Source organism: Rhinolophus sinicus, chromosome 4 (assembly GCF_057876585.1).
Source record: "Rhinolophus sinicus isolate RSI-liver-muscle chromosome 4, RSI-T2T, whole genome shotgun sequence".
Lineage (NCBI taxonomy): Eukaryota > Metazoa > Chordata > Mammalia > Chiroptera > Rhinolophidae > Rhinolophus > Rhinolophus sinicus.
In genome coordinates, this window is record NC_142504.1 from 86,060,267 (window position 1) to 86,072,552 (window position 12,286).

General features: G+C 32.3%; 1 protein-coding gene across 1 annotated transcript in view; it reads right to left on the bottom strand.

Annotated features, from left to right (window-relative positions):
- Positions 1 to 12,286, bottom strand: part of CCDC178 (coiled-coil domain containing 178) — a 325,057-nt gene that overhangs the window by 292,686 nt on the left and 20,085 nt on the right. Inside the window, exons 4-6 of the mRNA XM_088797614.1 lie at positions 11,300 to 11,322; positions 4,403 to 4,485; positions 1,342 to 1,542 (exon numbers count right to left, since the gene is read on the bottom strand). Coding sequence (XP_088653740.1) covers positions 1,342 to 1,542; positions 4,403 to 4,485; positions 11,300 to 11,322 — 307 coding nt within the window. The remainder of the gene's footprint in view (positions 1 to 1,341; positions 1,543 to 4,402; positions 4,486 to 11,299; positions 11,323 to 12,286) is intronic.

A 12,286-nucleotide genomic window follows, 5' to 3' on the forward strand; every position in this document is an offset into this window, starting at 1 on the left:
GAATGGAGAGTTCAAACTGTGAGCTTAGTATTGTTTTAAAAGGAGAAAACAGCCATTAGACCTATATACAACTTATTAAAATTAAAATAACATAATTGAGGAACCATTGGATAACTGTACTTCGTCAGGCACAATAAAAATAAAATTAAAACTCAAATAATCAAGAAAATTTTACAGAAAAATTTAAAAATTCTAATATTTTCTTGCAACTCCCTGAAATGTGTACAGCCTATTTTGGAGACTACAGTTGTAGATGATTTATAATGTTATAACAAAGGTGTATGTATGGGTTTCATTTGACACATTAACTTGAATTAATGACTGTTATCCCAAAGTAATAATAATAACACTCTTTTTTCTCTCAATGGTGTCTTGGATTAAATGATAGATTATATGAACACCTTAATATAACCCATTTATAAAACATGTAACTTGTGAATTAAAATTTTTACCCTATGAGAGCATAAACAACTTCCAGCCTCAGGCAGAATCATGCAGTCAGGCATTTTTGATATGTAGGTACGGTGTTTGGAAAATAAAAGATCTAATGCCTTTAGACTGTTTAATACTTTACCACAGGTTTCTCACTCTGTACTCTAAAAATCAAATTTCCTTTGTAAACATTTGCTACCTGCATGACTCTTGGAAACATCCTAAGTTTTATTGCCTGCTAGAAGTTACCACTAAAATTGACTACTGAATTCTCAAAAGCAGAGAATTCAGTAGTCAATGTAGTTCCCAAAATATCACTTAGATCTCTTTCATTTTCCTATATTTAAAGATGTGGCCAATAACACAAACTGATAAATCACTTTAAATTTCTAAATTTCTAGTATACTGTAGTCATTACATACCGTATGTGCCAAACGTTCACATGCACTTTGGTACCATAAATCCTATGGAATTTCCAACAAACACAAATGACAGCAGGTCCAGGTTTGCTCAATGCATTCCTTCCAACTATCGTGTTTCCCCCAAAATAATACCTAACTAGGCCATCAGCTCTAATGCGTCTTTTGGAGCAAAAATTAATATAAGACCCGGTCTTATTTTAATATAAGATCGGGTTTATAATATAATATGATATGATATGATATATGATACTGAGTCTTATATTAATTTTTGCTCCAAAGATTCATTAGAGCTTATGGTCCAGCTAGGTGTTATTTTCAGGGAAACACGGTAAGCATTCTCATCAATGGCATCTACCAAAAGTGCACTGGTTTGGATGCAAAATAATATGGTCATTAAACAGAGGTGAATTTTTATTCAAAGCTGCAATTGATTACCCATGGCTCTCTAACAAAGTAAACAGCAGCATGAAAAAATCCTTAATATCACCTTTTTGCACAGCTAACGGGATTTCTTGAAGTCTCCAGATTGACCAACTATCAATTTTCACGTTTATCTGTTTCCTTCTTGATTTTTGTTGTTTTAAAGCTTCTTCAGCTTCTGCACGGTCAGTTTCTAGACTTTTAATGAGATGAATGGCCTCTGATAGCAATGTCTCTAATTCCTGCTTTAATTCTGGACACTTTTCATCTTAAAATAAGAATATGCATTCACATTTGTTAATGAATCAGCCAATAAACTGGGTTGGGGGGACATGAGTACTAGTTATATCACTGTTTTTAATATTTATACATTTAATAAAAGAATTTTAGAAAAACAAATTAGCCTTTTAAAGACCATTTTATTATAATACAATCATAACATTGATTATAACCTTTCAAAGACAGATTTTTAAATGAACATTTTATAAAATAGAATAGATAAATTTCAACCAATATCTTCCAGCAAAATATATTATCTAAAGGAAAAATATGTTCTATTCACAAGCTATGTTTTTAAATTATGTTTGTTTCCTCTCATTCTATGAGAAAAGTAAATCATAATTATTACATCAGATAAATACTGAAAACCCTCAGATGGTTCCTAGAAACAAGACACTTAATATTCTTTATGTTATCAGATAATAATATCCCAGTTGGCCTTGACAAAAATTCATTGTAGTTTCCATATTCTATTTATTCATTTATAATACAAATTAACTCTTTAACGAGAGATATTTGTTATTTTTGGTTCACAGCTCTGGAATGATATGGTTTAATGTTAATGAAATGATTAACATGGGTATTCATTCATTTACTTATGCAAGAAATGGGTAGAGAACCTGTTCTGTCCTAGGAAATACGCTCTCTCCCTGGAAATACATCAGTTAGGAAGATGCATATGGGTCCCACTCTGGTGACATTTATGCTTTTAAAAAGTGACTTTTGCCAAAATGTGACATAACAAGAAGACATAAGCAAACACAGTCTCAAAAAAGGCCAAGCCCCCAAAGCACTGAGGCTGAAGAACAATAGTAGAATTGGATCAAGAAGAAAGGCAACTAAAAGATCTTTATTTTCTTTCGTTTTCCTCTTGGACGATAAAAACAATAATCTTCTACTACAGGGTAGTATTACATAATGGTTATAAGTGTAAGTTCAGCAGTCACACAGTGTCTACTTCTAACCTACAGGCTTGACAAAGAAATTCAGCATTCTCCCTGAAAGGAATTCTTGAGAAACGGGTTTCTCTATTGTAATGCATAAAATTATATTTTTCCAGACTGATCCTTTATTTGGTCTCTATTCATTTGGTCTCTTCTACTTTTTTCAAATTCTACCACATCCTGGAAACTTTATATTCTTGTCTTTTTTTATGACAATATACTTGTACACATTGAACACTGGATTCTCCAGCCAACTTATGATCCATTCAGTTTCTATAACAAGATTTCAGTCTGAAACACGTGATGAAATTAATACCACTTAAATTAAAACACTTCTGATTGGTTATATGTGGGTCCACAGGTGTGTATTACTTTTGTACAAGATGTCTTTTGTACTGTTTTGACCACAGTACTCTAAAATAAATACTGTGTATATAATTTGCGGGTTGGGGGGAGGCCTCCAATTCATTGTATTCAACAACTCTCTCAATTTTTTCTAGAATACTATATCAATTAATTTCATACTGAATAAGTGAGCAACCACCTGGAATATTTTTCGCACAAACATTTACAATAAATCTTCATCCTGATATTGTCTTGTGTTTTAGAGTTAAGTATACATGTTTATAATAAACATAACAGTAGTTAACTGCTATTGTGACTGTCAATATGTTTTTCTCCCAGCAGTTATTATTTCAAAAATTAAGAAGTAATGAATGAGGTTTTCATCTTCATTGTAGACACAAATAGTGAAAAGAGTAAAAAACAGAGCCTCACTCTGAAGGACAGCTTTGAATAATAAAATATTCCTACTTTTAAAAAATCCTGAGTCTATTAGTTACCTTTCGCTAAAGGAAGGTGTTGAACAAATTTTTGTAGTAAGGGGTGGGGGAGGTGTTTGATATAATATCAAGACTGACAACATATAAGTTAAGTACACGTACAGATTCCTGATTTCAGAGTGCAGAAAAACGACAAGCAATAACAAAACAGAACAAGATATACTTGTTTGGATAGAATATGGTGATGAGTCTAAGGTTTGCACCCGAATGTGCTGATCTGCCTTGCTTACCAGGCCAGCGTTCTTACAGATGTGTGCTACAGGACAAGGGGGACCAAACAGGGTGCGTGGAAAATCAACAAACAGTAGTATCAGAGAAACAAGCAAAGGCTATGGCCATCCTATTGTACAAGCATCCTGTGGTTTGAAAATAACGGTTCAACAATGTGAGATCTTAAATTGCTGTTTTCAATATCACTGATGGTGATTGAGAATCAATGTGGAGACGAATAAAGTCAATTTTATATTTAAAATGTAAAAAATAATATATTCAAATACATTGAAGAATTTTAACGCAAATTTTATTCCAGTATATAAATTATTTTACATTTGTAAATTGTGACAAGAATATTAATCTTAATTTATATAGAGAGTAGAGCTGCAATGTCCATTATGGTAGCCATGAACCACATTTGACTATTTATATTTAAATGTAAGTTAAAGTTAGACTTAAATATTAAATTCCTCAGTCTCACTGGCCACATTTCAAGTGTTCATCAATTGTATGTGGCTGATAGCTATTCTATTGGACACTACAGATATAAAACACTTTGCTTGTCACAGAAAGTTCTACTTCACAATACTGAATTAGTTTCTTGAGAGGTAGGCAGGGATCATTATATACTCAGGACCCAGACAAGTATATGGTACATAATAGTCATTAACAAATATTTGTTGAATACATATTTAATCAAATGATATAAAAGGCTCTTTCCTCTATTAGACACTCATAAGAATTATAAAAGTTAAACATAATTATTGTAAAAATTAGAAATATATTAAATGAAAAGTCAATGAGCTTTTAAATATAATTACACTTATCTAAGTATGAAGTACAACTTTACCTCTCTCTTCTTCGGGTTTGATCTCTTTCGGTGGTGTAGCAATACCCCAATCTTCTTTCAGGTCTTTTGTAGAAGTTCTGCTCCTATATAATGGCAAAGAAGCCACCAATGACTATAGGAGGGCTGTACTTTAAGTTAGTAAAACACAAATTTTAGGTGATGGTCTTACACTGAATTTTAAATGTTTGTGGTGAAACTTACTATACATGCTTGTTCTACTGTACTGAAGAGTAATACACCAACATTCTAATAGATAATGGGCTTTACAGTTCATGGTAAATTAATAGCAATTTTAAATTTGTTACAAATAATCTGAAAAATTTTCAGGGGATATTATTTTTTTTAATGAAACTGGTCTTTCCTAGAGAGTGTTGCTGTCAGAAAAAGGAAATTTGAAAAATTCAAATGAGCTATTTCTTTAATTTCAGTTTAATAATTTCTGGGGAATCAATATAAATTACAAAAAGCAAAAATACAATTTCAGATTTGAAGTTAATAAGGTTTTAGAAATATGTCCAAAATGTTATTTCTTTTCTAAAGAATCTTTTAGCTAAAGTTCTATATGTTGAATAACAAAATATATCTCATCAGTATTTTTCCTGTCCAGTTATTGAATCCTAGACTAGGTTGCATTGTATTTAAACAGACGTATTTTTTTTCTCTAATAAAAGTTATAAGAAAATCAGCAACAACAATAAAGCAGGGAGTTTAGTATTTATTGAATTATGCTTTTTCTTATTAAAAGATTACAAATTAAAGAAAGCTACTTACAATAATCATGAAATAAAAAAATAATTCACATTAATTCATTCTTTTTAGATGTAACATAGAATGTAACATTCTGGTGCTATTTCAATTTTTATAAAATTAGAGTCATAAAATTTTGCATGCTTTAGTTACATGAAATTGTTTCCTATATCTCTGACTACTATTTACTATTTCTGATGCCTGCATGTTATTTGTCTCATTGTTATTTGACAATTTATTTAGAAAAACCTGTCTATTCTGAGGTCAGGGATATATGCATTATATTTTCTTTTTTCATTTTTAATTTCATTTAAATATTTCTGTTGACTAAAATAACACATTTTTTCTTATTTGTTTTTAAAAATCGAAAACTAATTATCCCAGCATCTATTATTAAATAATGCTCTCCTCACTGTCTTGTGATACCAATTACATGACACAATATGTTATTATACATAATTGGACCTATTTTTGTGTATTGTATTCCAAAATTCAGTTAATTTTTAGTCCAGCAAAATTTTGTTTTAACACACACACACACACACACACACACACACACACTTCATTGAGGTAAAAGTCACAAAACATATAATTAACCATTTGGAAGTGTAAACTTGAATGGTATTTGGTACATTCAATGTTGTGCAATCATTACCCTGTCTAGTTCTAAAACATTTTCATCACCTCAAAAGAATACCCTCTATTTATTAAGCAATCTCACCCCTTTCCCTCTCCCACTAGCCCCTGGCAACAAACTGCTTCCCATCTCCATAGATTTACCTATTATGGATATTTCATATAAATGGAATCATACAATCGGTGACCTCTTGTGTCTGGCTTCTTTTACTCAGACTCATGGTTTAGAAGTTTATCCATGTTCTAGCATGTATCAGAACTTCATTACTTTTTATGGTTGAATAATATTCCATTGTATAGATATACCACCCTTTATTTATCTAATATTCCATGGAAGGATTTGAGGTTGTTTCTACCGTTTTGCTATTGTGAATATGCTAGAACATCTGTATAAAAGTTTCTGTTTCAACACCTGTTTGAAACCTTTTGTTTATATATCTCACTCAGAGTGGAATGCTGTGTCATATGGTAATTCCATGTTAAACTTTCTGGGAGGGAACCATCAAAGAGTTTTTTCACAGTGGCTGAGTCATTTTACATTCCCACCAGCCACATATGTGGGTTCCAATGTTGAATTAAAGTGGCAAAAGTGGGCATCGTTATCTTGTTTCTTATCTGAAGTTGAAAACTTTCAATCTTCACCATTAAGTATAAGTCAAAGGTTTTTCATAAATGTCCTTTATGTTTTGAAAGTTCCCTTCCAATCCTAGTTTTTTGAGTGTTTTCAACATAAAAAGGTGTTGGAATTTGCCACCTCCTTCGGACATCAATTCATATAGGTTTCCCCCCTCATTTTATTACTGTGATGTATTATGTTGATTTTGTTTTTGTTTTTGTATTTTAAACTGCCATTCCATTTCTAGGATAAATCTCACTTAGTCACGATATATAATTCCATTATTATGTTTCTGCATTCAGGTTTTTAGCATTTTTTGAGCATTTCTGTATCTATAATCAAAAGGCATTCGTCTATATTACCTTTTCCAAAGTGAAGTCTTTGACATTAGTATCAGGGTAATGCTGGCCTCACAGAATGAGTTAGGAAGTGTTCCCATCCCTTCTATTTTTTTAAAGAGCTTGAGAAGCACTGTTATTAATTCTTCTTTCAATGTGCGGTAGAATTCACCAGTGAAGCCATCTGGTACTGGACTTTTCTTTGTTGGGAGATTTTTTTTTTTTTTTTAATCGTTGTCCCCGAAGGGGGTGCACCGTTCCCGGAAGTACTGCAATACCGGATCGATGCGCGGAGTGGACGGAGCAAGCTCCTATTCCATGTTGGGAGATTTTTGATTAGTGATTCAATCTCTTTACTTATTAGATCTTTTAAGTAGATTTTCTACTTCTTCCTGAGTCAGTTTTGATTGTTCATGTTTTTCTAGGAATTTGTCTATTTTATCTTGGTTATCTAATTTGTTGTTCACAGTACTATCAATTGTTCATAGTATTATAAGTATGTTTATTTCTGTAAGGTATGTAGTAATGTCCTAATTTTTATGATTTTAGTAATTCAAGTCTTCTCTTTTTTTCTTGGTCACTCTAGTTAAAGGTTTGATTTTTTTTTAAAGAAACAACTTGTTTTCATTGATATTAATTTTTTACTCTCTATTTCATTTATCTCTGCTCTAAGCTTTACTATTTCCTTTCTTTTGCTAGCTTTAGAACACTTATTCTTTTCCAGTTCTGTAAAGTACAGAGTTAGGTTACTAAATTTTGGATCTTCTTTTTTAATGTAAGCATTTATGGCTATAAATTTCCCTCTGAGCACTGCTTTGCTGCATCATATAAATTCTGGTACATTGTGTTTTCATTTTTCATTAATCTCAAAGCATTTTCAGTTTCTCCTATGATTACAGCTTTTACTCATTAGGTTTTTTTAATGTGTTAATTTCCACGTATATATACATTTTCTAGGTTTCTTTCTGTGATTAATTTATAGTTTCATTATATTGGGATACATAAGATACTTTGTATGGTTTCATTCTTTTTTACTTTAAAGGAGATTTGTGTGTGTGTGTGACTAGTCTGAATAATGTTCAATGTGAACGTAAAAAGAATGTGTTTTCTACTATTGTTGAGTGGAGTGTACTATATGTCAGTTAGATCTAGATGGTTCTAATGTTGGTGAAGTTTATTTCCTTACTGATCTTCCTTTTAGTTCTTTTATCCATTAATGAAAGTGGGGGTACTGAATTCTTAAACTCTTATTAGAAAACTGTTTGTCTCTTCAATTCTGTCAGTTTCTACTTCATGTATTTTGAGGTTATGTTTTTAGGTATGTGTATGTTTATAATTTTTATATCTTCTAGATGGAGTGACCCTTTTATCAAGATATCAAGCATTTTTTTGTCTCTTGTAGTATGTTATGATTTACAGTCTGTTTTGTGTGATATTAGTATAGCTACTCCAGCACTGTTTTGGTTACTATTTTCATGGGATATATTTTTCATCCTCTCACTTTCAACCTACTTATATCATTGGATCTCAAGTGAATCTCTTATAGATAGCATATAGTCGGCTCATTTATTTTCATCCATTTTACTACTCTCTACTTTTTAATAGGAGAGTTTAATCCATTTTCATGAAAAGTGATTACTGATAAAAAAGGACTTACTTCTGCAATTTTATTTGTTTTCTATACTACTTATATCTTTTTCATTCTCTAATTTCTCCATAACTGCCTTCATTTGTGGTTAGTTTTATTTTTTTTTCCTTCCCATGTATTGTTTTAGTTTCCTTTTTATTGGATTTCTGGGGGTGTTGTTTGTTTTTAGAATTTTTCTAAAAAATTGGTTTCCTGGAGATTATAATTAACATCTTCACTTCATGAAAATTAAGTTTGAATTAAAATTACACATTTATACATTGTATTGCCATTAATATTATTCATAATTATGGTTCTATCCATTTACATTTTTAATTATTTAGGAAAATAAGAGACACAAAATAATAATGCAATTATACTGGCTTTTATATTTACCTTTATAGCTACCTTTACTATTGTTTCTTATTTCTTTATATGGCTTCAAGTTACTGTCTAGTGTCCTTTCATTTCCACCTAAAGGACTCCCTTTAGGATACCTGATAGAATAGGTCTCCTAGTGATGAAGACCCTTAGTTTTTATCTGGGAATATCATATTTTCTCTTTTATTTTTGAAGAATACTTTTGTAGGATTCAGAATTCTTTGACAGTTAATTTTTTCTTCCAGCAATTTAAATATGTCATTTTACTGCCTTCCGTCCTCCATAATTTCTGATGAGAAAATGACTGTTGATTTTATTGAAGATCCCTTGTGTATGATGAGTCACTTCTCTCTTGCTTGCAATATAATCAGGTATATCCTGATTTTCAAAAGTTTACATTACGTCACTTCGCTTTTACAAGAGACCTATAGTAGTACCTGTTTTCACTAAAAGAAATCCAAAGGGTATTTTGCTTTTAAGAAAAAAGGCAAAAACAAAAGTAACGTTCAGCGTTTGTTTTGCAGCAAGTGTTATAGAGGCAGCAAACACCCCGAGCAGTGAGTGGCCCCGCCAAGTTCCTTCCTGGGAACTACATTCAGCACCTCAGCATCAAGCCCCATAGCTTTGAACTGTGTCTGTGAGATCTGCGCTTTATCTCAATTTATTTTATGCATCCATTAGCAAGATGTGGCCTAAGAGAGCTTGTAAGAGTGTTATGCTTAGCATAAAACTAGACATAATTAAGCATATTTAGTATTATTTTGGGGGGTCTGGGAATACTCAAAAATTTTTCCATATATATTAATGGTAATTGCTTCTTTGCCTTACACCCTTTCAATTTACAAAACGTTTCACAGGAATGCAGTACTTTTGGATAGTGGGGAAACCTGTACTGTCTTTGTCCCAGGCTTTCAACAATTTGATTAAAATGTGTCTTAGTCACGATCTCTTGGGTTTATCCTGCTTGGAGTTCATTGAGTTAGGTAGAAGTATAGATTCTTATCTTTCATCAAATTTGAGGAGTTTTCAGCCAATGTTTCTTCAAGTATTCCTTTTCCCCCTTTTTCTCTCCCCTGTCACTCTTGGACTCCCATTATGGGTATATTTGTATTCATGGTGGTGTCCCTAGGGTCTATTAGTCTCTGTTCATTTTTCTTTATTCTTTTGTCTTTCTGCTCCCAGGCTGAATAAACTCAATTGACCTATCTTCAAATTCAAGGATTCTTTCCTCTGCTTGCTCAAAGCTATTGATGAATATCTCTAATTTTTCATTTCAATTATTGTACTTTTCAGCTCCAAAATATCTATTTCATTCTTCTTTATATTTTCTATCTCTTTATTTCTTTTATGTTCTATCTTTCTTTTTTCTTTGTTAATGAGATAAACTTTCATTTTTTTCTTTGCTTGCCTCACAATTTTTGTAGAAAACTGGACACTTTGAATATTTGATGTGAAATGGAAATAAGGTTACCTTCTATCTTTTGGGTTTATTGTTGCTGTTTGTTGTTGGTGGTTGTTATTAATACTTAATCTGTTTAATGATTCTTCTAAACACTTTTTGTAATATCTGTATTCCTTGTCATGTGTGTTCACTAAAGTAAATGTTTCATTAGCTTATTGGTGTGTTTGTGTTTTGTCCAAGTTACCTTAAATACCTGGAGCCAAAACAAAGGAAAAAGGAAAAATAAATACCTTTTCTCGCCTGTGTAGATCCTAAAGGTCAGCCACAGGTAAAAGATTAGGGTCTTCTCGGGTCTTTCCTGAGCACGTATCCAGCATTGGTTATATGTGTGTACTTCTTGATTCTCTGATTTTTTATGAGCCTTCAAAAGCCTTATTCCCTCATGTTTCTCTTTTCGCTGCCTCTTCTTTCCTAGGCATTTTGGTCTGTCAAATGCTTGTCACGACTGTTATTGATAGCTTCATACTGTGGTGGCAAGTATATGTGTGTAAATGCTTTCAACAAACACTCCCTGGAAGTGGCTCCAGCTCTGTGATTGCTCCAAGGCAAAACAAAGGTGAAACAAAGACAAGCCTTTGTGCAAGTCCTTCAGAGAGTCATCAGACCAGTCAGAACACTGAGCCACAATTGTGTGAAAATAAGGTCCATATTGTTCCCTCTGGCACTAGCAATCTGCACCACAAGTGCAGGCTGCTCTTTTCATGGCCTTCACCGATCTGGGGGCTAGAGGATGGCAAGTAGGCAATTTAAAATGCCATAGTGCTCTCTTAATGCAGTGCAGCAGACTCTTCATTTACTTTTCCCAAGATTGTTGTAAGTTTTTGACTAGATTCCAGATTTCATTAAAAGTTGATTCTGACCAATTTTTGCTAAGTTTATAGCTGTTTTGTGGTGGGACAGAGCCCTGGAGATCCCTATTCTGCTATTTTCAGTGATATCCTAATTCTTACATCTTTAAAATTACATTTTAATATATAATATGAAAAAGTCTGCTTTCAATTTCCTGTTCTTTTTGAAATAAAACTCATGTACAGCAGATTAATCATCAAAGTTTGAATATTAAAAATATAAAAGCATAAAAAGTTCTTACCATTCTTCAAATGAAGTTTCAAACTGTCAAAATAAAAGATTTCAGTAAAAATCATATTTTAAACATCTCAGAAAAGAATAGTAAACTTATATTTGAACTCACTGATAAAATTGTAAATACTCCACTTCACATACCTCATTATATTTTTGTCATATTATACTCTGTTCTTTCCAAAATAGGTATATCTTCTATCACCTAGTCCTATACTTTTATTATTACTCCCACTTAATTGTTCTCACATTTCATCTGTGTTTCTAAATCTTACCCTTTCATCAAGGACCAGTTCAAATGCCACTTACTACCAAATGACTTCCCACACTATCAGAGTGCATGATGCCATTGAATTTTAATATATGGCAAAAGAATGGAAAACACATAACACATGTGAGTTCATACACATTTAGTTTTCTATAGTATGACTCCTCTTCTGAACTATAATTTCCTTGGCAGGGGTCATGTTCTACAGATATAGTCCAAAAGAACTTTGGGCTGTAAGAGGCATACATTACCAAAAATACAAGGAATATATAGTCAGAACGCTAAGGGTTTCATAGATAATCTCCAATTCAAGATGCTAGATTGGGCACACATCATTACTTCTCTCAATTCCATATCATACCAAAATTTCTGAAGGAAAATATACATGTATGTCAATAAAATCACTGGAACATATATTTTAGAAGAATACCCAGAAACAGAGAGTAATCTGATGACACTAAGAGTGAAAATAGAGCAAAGAAAAGTATAAGTCAGAAGAGACAAGTGGAGAACATTTCAGGGGAGGTAAATGAGCCCATATGGAATTTCCAATATGTGAGAATAAGTAGGCAATAAAGTAAATAATAGAAGGGCTGCCTGTGGTGAGATAGGCCAATATTATTGCTTTCCACCACAAGAATCCAAAAGACATGGCTGAGAAGTTGCCTCCTAGTCATTGCTATGAGAACTTTCTAACCACACTGGAACTCTGGCTAAGATAGAGAGGCT